This window comes from Girardinichthys multiradiatus, chromosome 5, assembly GCF_021462225.1.
Source record: "Girardinichthys multiradiatus isolate DD_20200921_A chromosome 5, DD_fGirMul_XY1, whole genome shotgun sequence".
NCBI classification, from domain to species: Eukaryota; Metazoa; Chordata; class Actinopteri; order Cyprinodontiformes; family Goodeidae; genus Girardinichthys; species Girardinichthys multiradiatus.
Genome location: NC_061798.1, coordinates 6044258 through 6066807, shown reverse-complemented (window position 1 = coordinate 6066807; position 22550 = coordinate 6044258). Strand labels below are relative to the sequence as shown.

At 39.3% G+C, this 22550-nt stretch overlaps 1 protein-coding gene across 1 annotated transcript; it reads left to right on the top strand.

The window, feature by feature from the left end:
* Positions 1–240: 240 nt before the first annotated feature.
* On the top strand, positions 241–21717 carry LOC124867770 (protocadherin Fat 4). Its single transcript, XM_047364366.1, has 30 exons — positions 241–378; positions 2999–3070; positions 3225–3388; positions 3591–3638; positions 3726–3815; positions 4724–4810; positions 5273–5380; positions 5496–5609; positions 5834–5927; positions 6051–6169; positions 6445–6618; positions 6716–6844; positions 6981–7136; positions 7330–7510; positions 7947–8080; positions 10344–11291; positions 11955–12080; positions 12731–12982; positions 13088–13186; positions 13419–13591; positions 16288–16439; positions 17533–17840; positions 17937–18047; positions 19071–19259; positions 19770–19867; positions 19949–20104; positions 20224–20409; positions 20501–20575; positions 20657–20696; positions 20795–21717. Exons 1-30 carry the CDS (start codon positions 300–302, stop codon positions 20948–20950), a joined length of 4818 nt encoding a protein of 1605 aa, XP_047220322.1. The 5' UTR covers positions 241–299; the 3' UTR covers positions 20951–21717.
* The last annotated feature ends 833 nt before the right edge of the window (positions 21718–22550 follow it).

Sequence of the window (22550 nt, the reverse complement as noted above, 5' to 3'; positions counted from 1 at the left end):
ACAAGCTTATCGACTCTCTGAAACATAAAACAGAAATGTACAGCAACTCAGGCCTAGCCAGATGCTAATTTCATTCCAGCCTTTCAAGCAGGTTATAAATTCTGTTTAGGGGAAATGAAACTCTGTGTTCCTTGATCTTTGATACTGTCCAACATCATTGTAACATTTTACAGCCTGTCATAAAAGATGATTAGTTGGAGGAAGGGCGAGGGAAACTGCACATCATTCATAGCACCTATGATTCAGCTGATCAGCTCAGTGTCAGTTGTCAGGGGCTGGGAAACCACAACCGCACCGACATGGACTGCGTTGGTTTGAGTCGGATATGCGTTGTTCTTGTTGTCTTTTGGCTACATGTCGTTACTGGAAGTCCAATAGGTGAGTACAAATAGAATAGGCATGTATACAGGAAGCCAGAGGGCCAGAGCACAATGAGGCTGAGACATTTTAGTTGTAAAAAATTTGGGCGCCTAGTATTTAATTGTTTTGTAACTATCTAAAGTTAAACTCACCACTCACACAATGCTCTATAAAAGGATTGATTACTTTTCTTGTCCAGAAAAGTAGGAAAAACGCTTTGATGCCACATTTCTGCTCTGTAGAAGTCACTCCTTATCTGTTAGGTGCAGGGTTCAAAATGCACACCCTCCACTTGTTCTACTGACTTTGTACCTTCTATATTTTCCCAAAACTTAAGTAATTTATTTTCATCTGTTGTAACCCCTTCATCATCTACGCATGTTGTTGTGTAACCAAAATCCAAGAAGACACTTCACACAACCAAGAAAGAACAGAAAAATAGAAGAGAATTAAATATTTTTGTCCTAACTGTTATTTACATTGTTATACAACAAACCCCAGGTGGGCTGTCAGAACAAACAGATTTTTCAACTCACTTTGCGGTGTACACGTAAAGCCTGAATATCCAGAGACTCTCTTAAAAATTACAGAGGCACAATTTTCCTATGCCCACTCTGGCTTTGTGTGCCACACACCAAATAACAGTAGAGGCATTTTTATGGGTTATTTCACCTCCTTCTCATTTTTTCCTGAATTTGATTCCACTTCAAATGTAAGCTGAAAAAGTCACGGACCGATGGGAAAAATAAACGGTGTCAAAGAAAACATGAGGTACTCTAAAGGGACATTGAAGGGGAAAAAACTGTTGTGCGTACCAGGGGTCTCATTTATAAAACATTGCATAGCACTTATACTAAAAGTGTAACCTTATACTAAAAATGGTGTAAGCCAAAGAAAATCCAGACTTACAAAACACATGCCTACATTCAACCATAAATGGTCAATGCAAAGCACTTCATGGATTTTAGAATGTTTAAATGAGCCAGCTGATCAATTTTATTTTATGGTTGACAGTTGCAACCGAGGCAGAAATCAATGTGTTGGTGAATGAGGTGGAGTTGAAGAAAATATCATGTTTGGTAGCCACAGTAGTGGAGCAATAAATAAAAGGAAGTGTTGTGAGTGTGACCAGATTATTTAAATGTTTACAGCAATCAGTGTCATTGTCTCACAACTGTTAGAAAAGTTCCAACAAGATAAAAACCCCATACACACACAAAAACCCTCTAATCAGAAGTATCTGCTATGTATTATACATACCAGACACAATTTGTGTGTTCATCTGCGGTCCACATCACCTTGGTGATCATCAGGGGGAGGAATGTGACAATGAGAAAGCTTTGATGACATGTTGTGTGGACTTTGATTAAAGATTTAGGTTGGCTCATGAGCATTTATTTATTTGAAAGGTACTTCAGTCAGTCATTTTCTACCGTTTATTCCATAGTGGGTCGCGGGGGAGCTGGTGCCCATCTCCAGCAGTCTATGGGCGAGAGGCAGGGTACACCCTGGACAGGTCGCCAGTCCATCGCAGGGCAACACACAAACAACCATGCACACACTCATTCACACACCTAAGGGAAATTTAGAGTTACCAATTAACCTGAAAGGTACTTATGTATAGTTATGGCTCACATGTGCAAACATAAATAACACTGCAGCTTTTAATGGCTATGAGGAAAGTGACGTATGCCGGTTTCAGGCCCTGCTTTGTGCGTACGCCATGTTTCTAAATGAGACAGCAGTTACTTTCTCCTACTCATTTTGTAACTCACAGTATTTCAGGCTACTGTGTAAATACCTGGCCTAATTGTGCTAAATATCTAGTGTCGGCTGCAGTACAATGACATTGCTGCGTTGCTTGCCGGACGCCACTGTTGTATTATTTAAGTCAAATATTTAAGTCAAAATCTATTTTGTCAAAAGGCGCACGTAAAAGTATCTTTTGCGGACAAGACGTTTTTTTTTCCTTCAGTGTCCCTTTCAGGGCTCCATGAGCTACAGTTGTTTTGGGAGAATCTTTTAAATAGAACTTCTTTATTAATGGATCTGGATGTTCTTCTTTTAATCTAAACGTTCACATTATCACCACCTGCTGATAAAACATGGATATGACTCTATTTTGGATTGGAATCCCGACAGACAGTGTAGACATGGATTTCTTTCAAAAACAGGAAAAAATTAAGCTGATGCCTTATTAAAACGTTGCCCAACCTGTGTCAGTGCAGAAAGACACACAGAGCTGTGTTTGCTAGGCAGCACAGTTGAAGGCAAATCGTTTGCCAGGGTTTTGTAATATACACAGATACATAAACTCTGGTTTGCTTGTGTTTTGTCTGTTAAAGACAGTAGCAATCTTTTTGTGAAACTGTGTTCTAGTCTTAAGGAGCTCTTTTTAAGTGTAATTCTTATATTTAAGAACATTAATGATCAAGTATTTTCATTTGGAAGTCTTTTTAGCATTGCAGTAATGCCCCTGGCTTAACTTTTCAGTTGGCAGAGTATATACTAGTAATAATATGCCAACTGAAATTAGTATGTACTAATAATACTAGTAATACTCTACCCTAACTTTGGTGAAAAACAGCTGAATTATATTACTCTGCTGTGTTCATTAAAGTTATTTCTGTTTCTCTAGTTACTACAACCATAAACTGTGGTTCACAGTCTCCTGCCATAAGTTTTGGTCCCGTGGATGAAGGATATTCAGGTAAGATAATTAAAACTATTTATTTAATCAAGATTACAATTACACAATTTTGAACTCACTTCATTATATAACTTAATGTCACTTATAATAACTGCAATTAATAAAATAATTAAGAAATGATGAGGTCATTCAGTCTATCTAATCCTTGATTCAGGGGATGTGGAGCTGGTGGATGGGATTGAACCTGGTACAAGTGTGACACTGGAGAGTGACCCTTTTCCTGAACACCTTGAGTTTCTGGAGTTGAACTTCACACTAGGACAGACCACAGCAACTGTTCGCACCAAAAACCCACTCGACACCGATGTCCCAACTATGGTAAACTTTCCTATGTAATTGTGCCTGAAATGATGACCTGTTGTATGCTGAATATTTGTGTTCATCGCACTTTTGTTTTATATCTCCCCTGAGCTGTGCTGAGGAAAAAGCTGTTTAGCCTAATTTATACTTCCATTAAATTCAGCCCATATTCAGCTTAAGGCTACCCTGGAAATAAAACCTGCTGTTTTTTGTGTTGCAGAATGATAGAGTCTTGTACTACTCTTTGGTGTGTGGCAATGCTAATAAGGTGGGTGAAATTCCAAAACTATGAAACCAGCATTATAATCTGTTTGAATAACAACCAAACATGTCACCTCCTATTTTATTTTTACAGTACAAAAACTCCCGCAGGCTGAGTATAAATGACATCAATGATAACAGCCCAACATTTGATCAGAAGTTATATGCCCAAAGTATTTCAGAGGTAAGTCACTTGAACCACTTGTAGGTCTGCAACATCTAAGAGTCAAATGATAACATTGGTGGTGACAATTTGTTCTATATTGTCAAAATAAAGCTCTAACTTGCTGCATTCACTCTGGGACATCTGTTGCCAATCTTAGCTCAAAGTTTGTGTGTGATAGTCCATTTCAGGTTCTCACCTCTCTTCTCAAAGAAAAGGAAAAGCTGCTGCTTTTTCTCAATTCTCTTTCCCTGTCCTTTCTTTTCTTGTGGATATTCCTTATTTTGCCTTTCTTGGAGAATGACATGCATTTTTTCTGCCCACAGTACATCACTGTGAGACCAGTGTATACATAACTCAGTTAAATTAAAAATGTTCAGGAGTGGATTAAACACGTTCGCACCTTTTTAAAGCATGGTGCCTTAGAAAACATCGATCAATATTGTGCTGGAGGTTTCTTTCTTTTGAAAGTGATTATTCCTTCCCTTCTCATGCATGCTCAGGAAGGGGGGTTTCCTGGCTGGAAAGGTTTTCCTAATGAAATGATCATATATTTCAGCATATAACATGGATCTGTTTGTCAGGTTTAAGGCAGACAGAAAAGAAACTTTCAGAGAGAAAAAGACAGCTACATACTAAACTCAACTGAAACAGCTAAGAAAAGAAACAGTTTGGATCATTAAGAGTTTGACAGTTTTTACCTCGTTCCCATCCATTTTTGCCCTCGGCTAACCCGACTTTTTAAAAACTAGTTTTGAGATTTTTGTCATTTTGCGCTACAGTCTTTCTGATCTTTGGAGTAAGTTGTTATTGTGCCCTTAAATGTCATTATTAAGCTAAAGTTGTTTAAATTGTGGAAACTACATCTACGGTTGTGGCTCTTGGCGCACAATCATGACAGTAAATCACCCTGTTGTCTTGTTTTTCAGATTCACATAGTGAACACTGAGGTTCTTCGAGTGAGGGCTGTGGATGCAGACAGCAGCCCTGAATTCAACCTCCTGACATATTCCTATGTAAGAACTTCAAAAGCAACAGCGTGCACTAGGAGCATCTGGGAACATTTTTTTTATTTAAATTAGAATTAGACAAAAGCTGAGTTTAGAACGTCTCACTTGTTTAGAAGACAAATAAATGGAACCTCAGAGAATACCTCAAAATAGTTCAGTGGAATTTTTGAACAAATATTCACCGCTATCTCAACAAACTTCATTTGAAAAACAAACTTGTGTTATGATAAAATAGAAATGTAAAAAATACCCTATATGCTAAGTCTTTAGTATTGTCTGTATTATTTGCTTGCTTTATGAACCTGAAAAACAAGCATTTTACGATCATATTCATTCTATTTTCTATCCAATTTTTATGATGATAAGGCACACAAGGTGTAATAAAATATAAGTATGGTTAGGTTTTCTACAAATGTTCTGTGTAACAACACTCTGAATGGGAATTTGATACCAACGTTCTTCTTTTAGGAACCACAAACAGCAGACTTTTCCCTAACAAACTCCGGGGCGTTTATACTACTGAGACGTCTAAACTACAATGTAGTCCCAACATACAATTTTATTGTCACTGCCAGGGTAAGAGAGCATATATAGACACATAATATTTACATATCCTGATTTATTTAGCTCCATCATAAATCTCTGTCTTCTGTCCTTTTGTCCTACATTTCCTCTCTGTTGTGTACTGCAGGACAGAGATGGGAAGAATGACACAACCTCAGTTGAGATTACTATAAATGACTTTGATAACTTAAATCCCTATTTCAGCCACAGTCTGTACCAGGCTGTTATTCTGGAGAATGAGGTGAGTCTCACTTCAGGGATCATGTGAGTTTTAGCTCTGACTCACCAACATGGTCACTTTTGTGTAAAGCATTCTCAATATAATACTAATTTATTTCCAACACTTGGCTGAAATAATCATTTTACTGAATGTTTTACGTACAACACTGTTTCGTTCAAGTTCAAGAGACCTAATGTAGAAGTGTTGATCTTAAATCTGAAGAACAGACTGTGGCTGTGTTTTAGAATGGAAATCTCAATAAAATAACACCAGAGGCAATAAAGGCCCAAGATGGAGACACTGGAATCAACATGACTGTAACATACAGCATCACTTCAGGTACAGCAAGCCCTGCTGTATTAAAACTTTGAGTTCAGCTTGTTTAGATATGGTTACCATAAACCAGAAATTAAGCCTATTAATCAGTCTTCATATAAATAAAAAAAGTGTATGTTTCCTCAGTCTCTCCTGTCAAGTACCAAAAAAACTTTAAGATCAACTCTGACACTGGAGTTCTGTCTGTGGTGACATCCTTTGACAGGGAGGAGATGGACAGCGCTGTGATCTCTGTCAACATCAAGGTACTGACATTTTCATTTATACCCAGCCATTGGTAGAAAATGAAAAAGCATAATTATTAAACTTGATTATCATTAATGATATTAATAAGTAAAAAAATATGCTGTGAGCTCTTGAAACCCAAATCAAATTTTTTGTTTGTTTACACAGTCTTGGCCAATCAAGCTGATTCTGAATTAATACAACATTCAGAAAGCATAGCATGGATTCAGTGTCACTTTGAACTAAAGATGGAACCAAATCAGTGTGAATGAAAGACAATTCTGTGTATCTGCAGGCAGCCCAGACAGATGACTCTCTGAAGACCGCTGATGCTGTTGTGTCAGTCACAGTGGAAGATGTGAATGACAACGCTCCAGAGTTTGATCAGTCTAACTACACAGTATTCCTTCTGGAAAACTCCCCCGCAGAGACTGTGGTGTTCAAAGCTGTTGTCACTGATTTGGACCAGGTGGCGTAACTAGCATAACTAGTTTTTCACTTTCTAATCACCTTGATAAAATAAATATTATTTAATTCCTTTCCCCCTCTTGTCAATCATTCCACAGGGAGGATTTGTGGGAACCCTGGAAATTGTTCCAGAATCAGCCTCTTTTTCCATCAGCCCTGATGGGACGGTCCGAGTGATAAACCCTGAAACTCTGGACCGAGAAGAAACTGAGACATTTGTATTTCAGGTGAAGAGAATTTTACATTAAATATAAGCCCTCAGTCATAGCTCCACTGAGCACATAATTCTTTTAATATGTGGCGTTTAGTTTTAGCTCATGAGGAGAAGTGAATATGTTTTTTTTTCTTTTTTCCAATTTAAAGATTGAAGCAAAGGAGAAAAATGTTCCCAACCAAATTGCAAGAGTTCAAGTCACTATTAACCTCCAGGATGAGAACGACAACAGCCCAATATTCACCAGCGACATGTATGAAGGGAAGGTGTTTGGAAATCAGACAGTGGGAATATTGGTTGTCCAGGTGAGGAATATATACATTACTTGTGCTTTGGTTGAATTAAGTCATTCAGTCTATGCTTCTATATTCAGTCATTTCATCTTACACATAATTTAATATATGTATCATAAACAATCACTGAACATTTGATAGATTACACATTGTCATATGTTAAATGTTGATTTCTATAAAGTATTTTGTTACGTTTGACTCTAAGGTTGAGGCAGAAGATCTAGATGATGGAAGAAACGGGGAGATCGAATATTCCATTAATTTCGGGAACAACAATGGATACTTCTCCATCAATGTTAACACGGGAGAGATCAGTCTAGCTAAAACCATTCCACTGGAGGAAAACAGAGTGTTGGAGTTCCCTCTCTACATCACAGCCAGAGACGGTAGGTTACAATTGTTTTCTGGAACAACCTGTGACAATTAAACCAATCTGATCCAACATCTGAGCTCACAGTTGTAATAGTAACTATTCAGCTTGTGCTTGAATCAAAAAATTATCCCATAAAGGTTACTATGTAGATTTATCTTTCAAACTTGATGAAATTAACAGCACCAGTGCCTCATCTATTTCAAATTTCAAAAGTGCATAAAATTGTTATTCAAATCAGTTATAAATCATTTGATCACTGAGGCATGAAACAGTTTAGTTCTGGGTTGGTTGGCTTTTTGGTGACAGGAAAACCTTCTGCCTCCCTGTGCTTGGTTACTTTAAAATCTATTCGCTCAGAAGAAGTCTGTGTGGGACAACATTAATAAAACAAAAACTATAATCATCTCAACTCTCACTTACATTTATATCCATCTCTACTTCTCCTTCAGGAGGTAGAATATCCCGTTCCACCTCAGCACAGGCGATCATTCGTGCTCCTGGTAACTCAAAGCCTCAGTTTCTACAAAAACTCTACCAAGGCACTGTAGAAGAGGAACAGGATCCAGGAGCTCTGATTCTGAAGGTAAGATAAATACTGCAGTGCCTTGTAAAAGTATTTATGTTTCATGTTATAGATCAACAGAAATGAAAGCAGAACTGTTTCTGATAATGCATTTGTACTCAGTTCCCCCTTTGAATGAGCATTTTGTAGAACCACCTCCTTCAGCAGTTACCGCTGCAGGATTATTGGTGAATGTCTCTCCCATCCTTCTACATGTAGAGAGGAACATTTTTGCCCATTCTGCTGTGCAAAGCAGCTCAAGTTCAGTCAGATTGGAAGGAGGTTCAATTACTTTCAAATCTGGGCACAGATTAAATTTAGGTCTGGACTTTGACTGGACCACTCTAACACATGAAAATGTTTTGATCCAAACTACTACACTTTAGTTCTGGGTGTACATACAGTACAGACCAAACGTTTGGACACACCTTCTCATTCAAAGAGTTTTCTTTATTTTCATGACTATGAATATTGTGTCTTCACACTGAAGGCATCAAAACCATGAATTAACACATGTGGAATTATATACTGAACAAAAAACTATGAAACAACTGAAAATATGTCTTATATTCTAGGTTCTTCAAAGTAGCCACCTTTTGCTTTGATTACTGCTCCGCACACTCTTGGCATTCTGTTGATGAGCTTCAAGAGGTTGTCACCTGAAATGGTTTTCACTTCACAGGCGGTGGATACAGTACACAGCTGATAGTCCTACTGAATAGACTGTTAGAATTTGTATTATGGCACGAAAAAAGCAGCTAAGTAAAGATAAAACAAGTGGCCATCATTACCTTAAGAAATGAAGGTCAGTCAGTGCGAATAATTGGGAAAACTTTGAAAGTGTCCTCAAGTGCAGTCGCAAAAACCATCAAGCGCTACAAAGAAACTGGCTCACATGAAGACCGCCCCAGGAAAGGAAGACCAAGAGTCACCTCTGCCGCAGACGATAAGTTCATCCGAGTCACCAGCCTCAGAAATCACAGGTTAACAGAAGCTCAGATTGGAGAACAGGTCAATGCCACACAGAGTTCTAGCAGCAGACACATCTCTAGAACAACTGTCAAGAGGAGACTGTGAATCAGGCCTTCATGGTAAAATAGCTGCTAGGAAACCACTTCTTAGGACAGGCAACAAGCAGAAGAGACTTGTTTGGGCTAAACAACACAAGGAATGGACATTAGACCAGTGGAAATCTGTGCTTTGGTCTGATGAGTCCAAGTTTGAGATCTTAGGTCCAACCACCGTGTCTCTGTGCGGCGCAGAAGAGGTGAACGGATGGACTCTACATGCCTGGTTCCCACCGTGAAGCATGGAGGAGGAGGTGTGATGGTGTGGGGGTGCTTTGCTGGTGAAACTGTTGAGGATGTATTCAAAATTGAAGGCATACTGAACCAGCATGGCTACCACAGCATCTTGCAGCGGCATGCTATTCCATCTGGTTTGCATTTAGTTGGACCATCATTTATTTTTCAATAGGACAATGACCCCAAACACACCTCCAGGCTGTGTAAGGGCTATTTGACCAAGAAGGAGAGTGATGGGGTGCTGCGCCAGATGACCTGGCCTCCACAGTCACCGGACCTGAACCCAATCGAGATGGTTTGGGGTCAGCTGGACTGCGGAGTGAAGGCAAAAGGGCCAACAAGTGCTAAGCATCTCTGGGAACTCCTTCAAGACTGTTGGAAAACCATTTCAGGTGACTACCTCTTGAAGCTCATCAACAGAATGCCAAGAGTGTGTGGAGCAGTAATCAAAGCAAAAGGTGGCTACTTTGAAGAACCTAGAATATAAGACATATTTTCAATTGTTTCACACTTTTTTGTTCAGTATATAATTCCACGTGTTAATTCATGGTTTTGATGCCTTCGGTGTGAAGATACAATATTCATAGTCATGAAAATAAAGACAACTCTTTGAATGAAAAGGTGTGTCCAAACCTTTGGTCTGTACTGTATCTCTGTAGACCAGAATTCAGGTAACGTCTGATGGCAGTCCGTTGCATTGATTATATTTAGGGTTATTAGATTAATAGTGATACTTTTAAGATGATTATTTAAAATAAATTGAAAACCATGTATCATTTTCATTCTACTTCACATCTGTGCACTAATTTATGTCAGCGTTTTACATAAAATCTCAATAAAATACATTTAAGTTTGTGGTAAAAGTTCTAGAACTATGAATACTTTAACAAGATTTGTTAGCAATCAAACTGTTCTAATACTCATTCCTTAGAAAATGTAAAATCAGTGCAGCATCCCAACTGTCACTTTGTACGTTTCAGGTGAACTTCCTTACAATACCTTCTGATTCAGTGACCCTTGAAGTTGTAAAAGAAGCCGACAAGTTCTCCATCTCCCCCACTGGTGAAGTCAAAACCAAAGTGAAGCTTGATCATGATGATGCCCCACACAACTACTCAGTGGAAATCTCCATCAGTGATGGTGCCACTAGTGACACTGCAGTCGTGGAGGTTCAAGTCACCGACATCAACGACAACAGTCCTGTTTTTGCCTCCAGTTCTGTCACAAAGTCTGTCCCAGAGGACGCTAAGGTGGGGTCCAACATTACGGGCGTTGCAGCCACAGACAAAGACAGCGGCTTTAACAAGGAGATCAGATACTCCCTGAGAGGAGGAGAGGGAAGGTTCTTCATTGACCCTGTGTTTGGGATGGTAAGTTTGGCTGCTGGGCTCGACAGGGAGACCACAGCAGAGTATGAGCTGCTAGTGATGGCTGAAGATCAAGGTCGTCCTGCCAGGTCTGCCACGGCCACGCTGCTGCTCCAAGTAACTGATATCAATGATAACATCCCAAAGTTCTCTAAGGCAGAGTATCAGCTAGAAGTCTTAGAAACAGAGTCAGTGGGTACAAGCCTTCTCACATTATCAGCTGAGGATCCAGATGAAGCAGCAAATGGGAGAGTCACTTACAGTATTTCCCAGCAAAGCCCTTCATCTGAGCCTGCAGTTTTTGAGTTGGAGGCCTCCAGCGGGATCTTGAAGCTTGTCCAACCTCTGAACTACAGCGACGTCAAAGTGTTCATTCTGAATGTTCAGGCCTCAGATGGGGGGACTCCCTCGCTGGTTGGAAATGGTTCTGTGGTGGTGAAGGTCAAGGATTTCAACAATAACCCTCCTAAGTTCAGTAAGGAAAGCTATGATGTGGTGGTCTATGAGAACCTGGCCAGTGGTGCATCCATTATCACACTGGAGGTCACGGACACAGATGAGGTGAGTTACAGTACGTTATGATTAGTAGGACTGCTGTGTAAACATTATCCCACCATGCATAGTTACATTTTATTGTTTTTGTTTTAATCAGTTGTTTGGTTTAAAAACAGTTTTAAATACCAAAATAATAGCAGTTCTTGAATTTTAAAACCTGCTAAATTTAAAACCTGCTAAAACTTTGTCAAGAACTGCTATTATTTTGGTATTTAAATCAGAAACATCACTGACCTAAAGCTCATTTACTAATCATTAATATTCAGCAGTTCTTTCATACTGGTTTTATTTACATGCAAATTATTAAATTTGTTTATTTTATTCAGCAGTTAGCAAGGGACAATGCATCACCAGTTGAGCAATCCTCCCTCTTTTTTTTACAGAAATGTTATAGCGTTTTATAAGTTATATGATACGGTTAGAGAGGTCAGAGCCTATAGTTACTTAGGTTCTGATTATAGCTGCATGTATACAGAATGTGTATAACTGGAAATGTTTCAGTTTAAAACATAAAAGCAGAGGAGCTGCAGCAACATGCAACATCACTGTTTCACAATAAGTTAGTCAGATCACAGAAGGATTGCATTTCTAGTAAGGAGCTATTGCTGCTTAGGCACTGATTAACTCTGAGCCGTCTGGGTTATTTACCAAACATGTCTTCCTGCTCAGGATGGATTCTCCAATGGTCACTTCATCTACATCAGTGATACTTTTGATATTACCAATCAAGGGGTTGTCTCGCTGAAAAAAGACACAACTTTGGACAGAGAGACACAGGACAATTACATATTACAGGTGAGGAGTGTCATTTTGTTGTGTGTTTTTGTACACATTAGGACATATTAAAATAATTTTAGATTCAGAAAAAAGCTAGACCATTTTTATTGTGCCTTACTACGTATACCCCTAGAACTGAAAGAGAATGTACATTTGTTTAGAGTAACAGTGTATATTATTAGATATCAATTGGTTTTTGTAAACAAACAAGCAACACACTGTTACCATGTAGTTTAGGTGAAGTGTTTAATTTTTCATGTTGCTCATGTGAAGAGAAACATTCCCGGACAGAGGACATGTGAATGTCATTTTCCACATGATCTCCGTGTTGCAGTGGGACAGAAACAACAGTAAATCATCAATGTTGCGCAAACTGTTGGATGAGGAACAGAGGAATGTTTATCTCGAGGCAGCTGTATATCCATAAAGGGCTTGGCTGTCATCACCCTTTATCACTCTGCTACTTTTGTTTACAGTGCAACTACACTGATGTCTAGATAAACCAGTAAATCCTGCACATGAAATGTTTACACAAAAGAATGTCTCAGCAGTGTTTTCCAATGTGATTTGCTTTTTTTATTTTATCAAACCCTTTTTTAATCTTTTTTATCTTTAATTCACCGTAAACTTTACAGTAAAGTATACGCAATAAATCCTTCCTGTTTTAGGTTGTAGCTGTTGATCAGGCCGCAGACGGTCTTAGCGCCACAGCTCAGCTCAACATCACTGTCTTGGACTACAACGACAACACCCCACAGTTTCCGAGCATCCCCTACCCATTGCAGTTCCCTGAGGGCGAATATTCAAAGGAAAAACCAGGAGAAATTTTCACCATCCTGCCCACAGACGCAGACATCGATCTCAATGGAGAGGTCACTCTGTCCCTCTCCTCCCCTCACCCCTTCTTCAGTTTCAGAGAGGTGATAGACAAATATTCCCTATTAGCACACAACCCAAGATTTGATTTGAGAATAATGTTTTTATTGCCAGCTTTGTGGATCTTGCTATCATGTCTTGTTTTGCAGGATGGGATGTTGTTGGCTGTTGGTCCCTTGGATCGGGAGAGCACAGAAGTGTATGACCTGGTTCTTAAGGCTTCAGACAAAGGCAGCCCACAGAGAGAGGTGAGACAAAGCTGCAACTGACCCTTTTCTTTCCCATTAAGTGTGTTTGGTTTATTGTTTTATTACTAAATCACAGAATCTGGGAATTGCACATGAAAAAAATCACTGTTACACCCATAAAGACCTTATGTTTAAGAGAATACATTAAACTGGAGTAGTTAAACCAACTGTAACCAAGAGTATTGAGTACTATCATTTGGAAAACACTATTAAGTCAAACCTAATGCTCTAGAACATCACCACCATCAGAGTGAGCCTCACAGACGTCAACGACAACAGGCCTGAGTTCAGCTCCAGCATCTATGACAGAAGCATCCTGCTGAAAGATGCAGAGACGGGGATGCTGCTGTTGACCCTGAGAGCCACCGACCAAGACGCCGGGAACAACTCGCTCATCACTTACAGGTTCACTCAAAGCTCAGCACTCTATCAGCAGCTGCTTGTGACAATGCATTGTGTCACATTAAATCACCAAATATCAATGTATTTTACTGGGATTTTGTTTGACACACCAGCCAAAAGTATGGCATTATTGAGGAAGTGAATTTAGAAGGATTCATTCAATTCAATCCAATTCAATTCAAAGATACTTTATTGATCCCTGAGGGGAAATTAGAATTCATGAATATTTTCTTTTTTTACAAATAAAAATCTAAAAAGTGTGACATGCTTTGAATTCATGACTCTTTCATTTGAAATGCCTTAATAAAACCAGTCCAACCAGTTGCACTCAGAATTCACCCAGTCAGTAAACAGAGTCAAGCTAGGTGTTATTTAATGTCAATATAAATCCAGCTATCTTGTGAAGGACTCAGAGGTTTGTTATAGAACATTAGTTGACAAACAGCATCGTGAAGACCAAGAAACACAGCAGACAGGTCAGGGAGAAAGTTGTGGAGAGGCCCTTCACAACTCTGGTGGAGCTGCAAAGATCCTCAGCTCAGATGCAAGAAATTGTCTTCTTAAGGCTTTCTTGTTGTCACTCAGGTGTAAATCCAAGTGACAATCTTTAGCGCTTTCTCTCTGACTAAGTTTTAATTATACTGCATAAAAGATTGGGTTAAAACTTCAGTCTCTTGATGTGTAAAACTGTAAGAGACATACCACAAAAGACTTAACTGCCACAAAAGGTGGTTCTGCAAAGTATTGCCTCATGAAATACACAATGCATGTCATATTTTTTAGATTTTTATGTATAAATAAAATGTGAAAACCATGTACAGGTCCTTCTCAAAATATTAGCATATGGTGATAAAGTTCATTATTTTCCATAATGTAATGATGAAAATTTAACATTCATATATTTTAGATTCATTGCACACTAACTGAAATATTTCAGGTCTTTTATTGTCTTAATACGGATGATTTTGGCATACAGCTCATGAAAACCCAAAATTCCTATCTCACAAAATTTGCATATTTCATCCGACCAATAAAAGAGAAGTGTTTTTAATACAAAAAACATCAACCTTCAAATAATCATGTACAGTTATGCACTCAATACTTGGTCGGGAATCCTTTGGCAGAAATGACTGCTTCAATGCGGCGTGGCATGGAGGCAATCAGCCTGTGGCACTGCTGAGGTCTTATGGAGGCCCAGGATGCTTCGATAGCGGCCTTTAGCTCATCCAGAGTGTTGGGTCTTGAGTCTCTCAACGTTCTCTTCACAATATCCCACAGATTCTCTATGGGGTTCAGGTCAGGAGAGTTGGCAGGCCAATTGAGCACAGTGATACCATGGTCAGTAAACCATTTACCAGTGGTTTTGGCACTGTGAGCAGGTGCCAGGTCGTGCTGAAAAATGAAATCTTCATCTCCATAAAGCTTTTCATCAGATGGAAGCATGAAGTGCTCCAAAATCTCCTGATAGCTAGCTGCATTGACCCTGCCCTTGATAAAACACAGTGGACCAACACCAGCGGCTGACACGGCACCCCAGACCATCACTGACTGTGGGTACTTGACACTGGACTTCTGGCATTTTGGCATTTCCTTCTCCCCAGTCTTCCTCCAGACTCTGGCACCTTGATTTCCGAATGACATGCAGAAATTGCTTTCATCCGGAAAAAGTACTTTGGACCACTGAGCAACAGTCCAGTGCTGCTTCTCTGTAGCCCAGGTCAGGCGCTTCTGCTGCTGTTTCTGGTTCAAAAGTGGCTTGACCTGGGGTATGCGGCACCTGTAGCCCATTTCCTGCACACGCCTGTGCACGGTGGCTCTGGATGTTTCTACTCCAGACTCAGTCCACTGCTTCCGCAGGTCCCCCAAGGTCTGGAATCGGCCCTTCTCCACAATCTTCCTCAGGGTCCGGTCACCTCTTCTCGTTGTGCAGCGTTTTCTGCCACACATTTTCCTTCCCACAGACTTCCCAATGAGGTGCCTTGATACAGCACTCTGGGAACAGCCTATTCGTTCAGAAATTTCTTTCTGTGTCTTACCCTCTTGCTTGAGGGTATCAATAGTGGCCTTCTGGACAGCAGTCAGGTTGGCAGTCTTACCCATGATTGGGGTTTTGAGTGATGAACCAGGCTGGGAGTTTTAAAGGCCTCAGGAATCTTTTGCAGGTGTTTAGAGTTAACTTGTTGATTCAGATGATTAGGTTCATAGCTCGTTTAGAGACCCTTTTAATGATATGCTAATTTTGTGAGATAGGAATTTTGGGTTTTCATGAGCTGTATGTCAAAATCATCCGTATTAAGACAATAAAAGACCTGAAATATTTCAGTTAGTGTGCAATTAATCTAAAATATATGAATGTTAAATTTTCATCATTACATTATGGAAAATAATGAACTTTATCACAATATGCTAATATTTTGAGAAGGACCTGTACAACTCTCTGTTTCTTTTACAGCTATGCGCTACTTTGTGTTGGTTTGTCTCATAAAATCTAAATACCATAGTGAAGTTTGTGGTTTCAGCATAGCAAAATGTGAACTAATTAAAGGGTGGAAATACTTTTGCAATGCCCTGTATTACAAGTACTGGATCACACCAACTTATTTCTTATTAGATTATTTTTGAACTTACATCGGTCTCATAACAAGCAAATTAAAACCTGTTTTAATCCAGAGGCTTTTTGCTTTTTTTTTGGGTTACAGTTTCTTTGAAGAAGAATCGCCGTATTTGGCTTTGAACAGCAATACAGGAGAGGTTACACTGACCTTTGACCTTGCTAATGTAACAGAAGACACCCAACTCTCACTGACAGCTGTGGCCACAGATCATGGCAGCCCTCCACTCAACACCACAGGTCAGCTTTATTGCTCTGTTCTAAACTTATTTGCTTAAATGTTCTTATTTATATATGCATTAGTGCAGGAAGTGCAAAGCTCTGATGTGGCCTACAAAACCAGTGCTTCTCAACCAGTTTGACTCATACAGCCTTTCCTACCAACCCCTGACAGAACGTATGTGTCATGTGCATCCACACTTTGTAGTATTTAAGCTCAACTAAAAACTTTGAAACTTTTAGACACTAGTTAAAGTGCTTTACAGGAAAAAAGAAAGTAAAGTTAAGGGGAAATGACATTTAAAGAGAAGAAATATATTGATAGAATTTATCATAATGCAATAGTACATATTGTGTGTCACTTTTATAATGATCATGAAGGTTTGTGAATGTAAGGTAATATTGATTTTGTAAAATTGGCCCTTTTTGTGCATGTTGTTTTGAATAATCATCAGTGGACCTCAATGTTACTCCTGGATTTAGTTTAATGTGCAGCACCTAGAGATCCTGCTGAAGAAGGCTGCTTAATCCCTTTCTGTTAGCTTCAGTGTCCAAGATATAGTGTAGTCATTGTTGGGGGTGTGGGGGGGCTCCTGGATCCTGGATCCTCTTCCAAAAAATAGAGTTTTGTCATGTATTTGGGTTTTTCTGGATTAGACTTTGCTTTGTGAAAGTAACCTTCTTTGGCATTAACAACAGCGTGGTACACATGCCATACACAAACAATAATTATATACTTTTTATATTTTACTGAAGTTGTGACTCCTGCTCAACTTCTCAACACAACAATAATACCCTGCTTTTCGTTTGTTAACATTTATTCAGCAGTGGACTGGTAACATCAACGGTAAGTAGAAGAAAATTGTGCATATCATTGAAAGCCAAGTCTGATCATGTGGTTAATGCATCTTACAGTCCAAAGAACACATGCTGGTATTCAGGAACCAAACTGTGAAAGGAAAATTTGAGTTTCTTCCAAACTTTTAGTTTATAATTTAGGGGATGTATAAACAGCGTTACAAGTATGGATGAATGCAGAGCAAAATACGTTTAGGTGATGTAGAGGCATATGAGGTAAAGTAAGACTAAATGTATCTGTACTTTCACCTTGCAGCTCATGTGGTGGTGAATATAAGGGTTGCCAGTCTGGTAGAAGGCGTGGCCTTTCAGAGCTTTTCCTACAACTTCAGCCTGCCAGAGAACAATCTGACAGGGGCCACCGTGGGGCAGGTCCTTGCCTCCTCAGGAAGCAACCTGTACGAGGTCTCCTATTCACTAAAAACACACACAGACCTGTTCTCCATCAACAGCGATGGTGCTATCATGACCACAAAGGAGCTGGACAAGGAGCAGCAGGAGTGGTACATCTTGGATGTAGAGGCTGTGGACACACGGACACCCCCTACATCAGCAGTGGCGCTGGTATCAAATTTCATTTCAAGCACATCACACAGCTGTGATCATAAACATTTATTGTTGTTTCTTTCATACAAATAAGATCAATGTTTTGCCTCTCAGGTCAGAATTCAGGTGGAAGATGTAAATGAGTCTCCAGAGTTCTCCTCAAAGGATTATGAAGCCTCCGTGTTCATGATCGCCGCATACAAAACTCCAGTCATCCAAGTCAAGGTAAACACACCCAGTTCCTATCAGTCTCCACTGGATGGAAAATATCATTGGGCCAATGTTTATCTCAGTGACGTGCGATTGCAGGAGCAGTTATTGTGGTGGTCATAAACATATGGTTGTGTACTTTGACCTGAAACCCTCCCAGCAGTCCATTAATGTTACGTGGTTACTGTGTTAACAAGCTGCAGTGACTCGTGTCACACTGTCAGGAATATGAAGGAAGATCAACGTTTCTAACACACCCTTTTTTATGGGATGTTTCAGATCATATGTCCAGCTAAAAATAAACTGTAGCTCTGCTTTTGTTTTCCATTGTAACTTTAGCCTTTATGGACGGTGAATAATGCCGCATTAAATGTTGACGTTTTTTTGGCCTAATTAGGAGAACTTACTCACAGCCACCACAAATCACTTTTCAATCCCAGTCTGAAATTGTTTTTTACGATGACCTAAAGAACTCCATCAGATTCAGTAATGCTGCTCAGCATTGGCAACCATGTTGTTTCTCTGATTCTGTAGCAGTCCTAATAATTTGTTTTTCTCTATTCCTGTTTCCTCCTTTACATTTCTGAATCACATCTGAGCATTTTGTCCAGTGTTGTTGGTCAAATCAAACCAAAGCAACCCAGCAAGCATCACTGACAAGATGGTACTCAGTTCTCAAGCTGCAGTGTGAAATTATCACACTTAATGTATTTATGATTATACAGCCATATTCAATAAATTAGAATATTATTGAAAAGTTTATATATTTCAGGAACACAGTTCACTTAGTGAAACACATTGTATATAGATTAATTACGCACAGACTGATGTTTCCAAGCCTTTATTTCTGTTAAAACATGACATTTAAGATCAGAATATTACATCAGACCAATAAATAACACTATTTATTACAGAAATGTGGGCGTCTTTAAAAGTATATATAATACCTACTTAAAGGTTATTTTCAAAAGGTGCTTTTAATCTGACAAAAATGCCTCACTATAACACATATTCTAACTTTTTGAATATGACCCTCAGGCCTTGGACCCTGATGTTGGAGACAGTAGTGGGCTGGTCTACAGTCTGTCAGATAGCTCCTCTTTTGATGTGGAACCAGCCTCAGGTCTGGTGTATGTGGTGTCAGCAGCCGATCTGGGTGGAAAAACAGTTCCCCTGGAGGTGAAGGCTACAGATGGCCAAGGACTTTATGCCACAGCCACAGTAAAAGTAAGTGCCTAAGATTAAAGGTTGGTTGGTGTTTACATTAAAATTTTAAAGTTTTTTACTGCAGTCGAAGTCTATGAGTGTACACCCGAGCTCAAAGAAAATATTTATGGGCAGCAATATACACTAAAATGCACAACTTAAAAGATACATTTAAATGATAACATTTCTAACCCATTTCACCAATCTGATCTATTAATTTATTGTATTGTGTGGACAATACACTGCCTGTGAATGAAAGTGAGAAACTGTAAGTGTGATAGTAATGTTGAAAGCAGTAAAGGATGAGTTTAAGTGTCTGGGGTTAACCTTTTCCAACTACTGCAGCCAAGGCAGAGTACAGCAAAACGACTGTCAGGGGTTATTTGTGGCAGAAGAATGAACTATACTGCCATATATTTTGTCTGTAGTCTGTTTGTTTGTTTGCATGATCACACATGCTGCCATCTGTGTGATTTATGCATTGTATGTATGATCCAGTAAAACCCTTGCAATTCTTCGGCTCTGTTGCAGGTTATAGTTGAGGACAGTGCAAGCAGCAGCGACGTGACGATCATCTCTCTAAATCAGCTGGCTAATGTTGTAGAGAGCAAAGTTTCAAAGCTTGAAGAGTATGTTCATGCAGAAGTTCTGCTTATTTTCTGATGTATTTCAAGCATTTCTGTTGTCATATTGTAGATTTTGTTTTCCAGATCTTTAGGAAAAGTTCTAGGCTGGGTGGTGAACATAATCCAGGTGTGGAGCTCTGTTGGAGAAGAAACCCGAATGTTGAGAGCATCTGTTAGGACTATGGTCAGCTTTGTCGCTCATGATAAAGGGGAAGCCATTTCCGCTGAGGAAGTCAGAAAGTAGGTGTTTAATCTTGGAGTAATTACTTGTTTTTATAAAATATTATGTGATCTGAGACTTAGATGTTACTGCTACAAGACAGGGGGTTTAAGTATTAATTTGTCTGTTCATTTTCCAGAAAACTGCAGAGTGCATCTAATGACGTGAAGGCGGAACTGGTCCTGTTGTTTGGGGACGGAGTTCATTTTGATGTAGAGACCGGATCTCCAAGCTCCACCTCAGACCAGGTTGCAGTCATTGTTCTGGGGATTTTGTTGGCTGTGACCGTCCTCGGACTGATTGTTGCTGTGGTGTTTGTCGTCAGGTGAGACAGAAGAGTCTCGGACTGCTTTGGGCTTTCTTGTTTGATGAATGACTCAAACTTGTAAAACTAAATGATTTCTTTGAACTGTCAGGTTCAAGAGGAATGGGAAGCGTAAGGAATCTGACAAAGAGAGCTTTGACATAGACAGCCAAGCTGACGGTTTCACGTAAGTCTTCCCTTCCTCAGTCTGCAACACATTTCAATACAAGAACTTTGTTTTTAACTGGGATGTTCTGTTGCATTTCAGGAACATGAATTTCAATAAAAACCATAAATCATCTCAGCAGGTAAGAAAAAAAAATTCTATGATCCTTAAATTTTTACTGGAAGTATTTGTTCAAGTCAAGAGTTTAAACTAGAGGTTGATCAGCTGTTTGGGTTACAGCTTTCCAGGAATCCATATAACAGCACAGCAGAGGACAGAGAAAAGGCTCAGTGGGACAAACGGGATGGTGAGCAGCAGACATCAAAGAAGGACAGTCCAAGATTTAGAGAGCACAAAAACAGCGAGAGTGTTGAAAGTCATATTTCTGCTCTCTGATGTGAGCATCAGAACTCTCTGTCAAGCTTTAAGCACACCACCGCCATAATAATTTTAGACAATTTCATTTTTTAATGACCTGTGTGACTTTAATATATCCACATTTATTTATCAAGTTAAGACAAATCTCCAAGAAAGTCTCTAGAGAATTATTGTATGGGGAGTTTCCTGGCCACAGACCCAAAATATCAATGTTCTGATTCTTGAGCCACAGTTATCTTGTACCATGGTGCTGGAAAAATAGCACTGTCCATCACCAAATTACTCCAGGGACGACAAAGTTCCAGAGCAACTTTTAGAACTGTGGGGAATAAAAATAACACATCAAAAACCAATCAAATGTTCTCAGTTTGAATAATATTCAAAAATAACTGTCAGGTATGTTAAAGAATAGAAATCTGGATAATTGGAAAACAGGCATTTTTTAATGTTTTGTGAATATTTTGACTCCGTAGAAGGTTGGAAATCAAGAAACCATGTTATTTAAGGTGGAGAACATTGACAAACTACCGCAATTTAAAGGAATGTTAAGTCATTTGTTCATGTTCAATTGTAATAATTTATTTGTTGCTTTGTAACTGCACTATATGGGTGTAGTATGAATAGCATCCACAAGCTTTTCAAATTTTTCACATCAAGAATATGAAATGCAAAATTTACCTGCTGCAGAAGTCGACTAATATCTTATATGTCCCGCCTCTGGGGTGGGCTTTTTGATGTTGTACATAATCTAAAAAATTTTCAATAAAAATACTCCTGGGAACTGACAGAGTCCTGGCTTTATGTTTGTTAAATTCTTTAACAGCTTCCATCACACACTGTCTTTAAAAAAAAGTTACAATGACCTTGTTGCAAATATGTGGACACCCCTAAACTTATAATTTGTTGAAGAACCTTTATCTTCAGTCATTAGATGGATACAAAAATATTCCATAACATTACAGTCTTGGGAGCTCCAGGCTCCTGCGCAGTATCTGATTTGTTCTTATTAATTTAACTCAGTTCAATTCAGTCAGTCAGTCAGTCAGTCATTTTCTATCGCTTATTCCATAGTGGGTCGCGGGGGAGCTGGTGCCTATCTCCAGCAGTCTATGGGCGAGAGGCGGGGTACACCCTGGACAGGTCGCCAGTCAATCGCAGGGCAACACACAAACAACCAAGCACACACTCACTCATATACCTAAGGGCCATTTAGAGTGATCAATTAACCTAACAGGCATGTCTTTGGACTGTGGGAGGAAGCCGGAGTACCCGGTGAGAACCCATGCATGCACGGGGAGAACATGCAAACTCCATGCAGAAAGACCCCTGTTCAGTTCAATTCAGTTTTATTTATATTGCGCTAATTCACATCACATGTAGCCTCAAGGCACTTCAGACAAATTCAGACAATTCAGTCAAATCATACAGATTTCAAGTCAAGTTCATACATTCCAATTAATCCTAACTATCAAACAGTGCAGTCAGATTCAGTTTAATATTCAAATTGGTTAAAAAGTTTTTCTATCTAAGGAAACCCAGCAGATTGGATCGAGTCAGTGACTTGCAGCATTCACTCCTCCTGGATGAGCACGTAGAGACAGTGGACAGTCACTAGCGT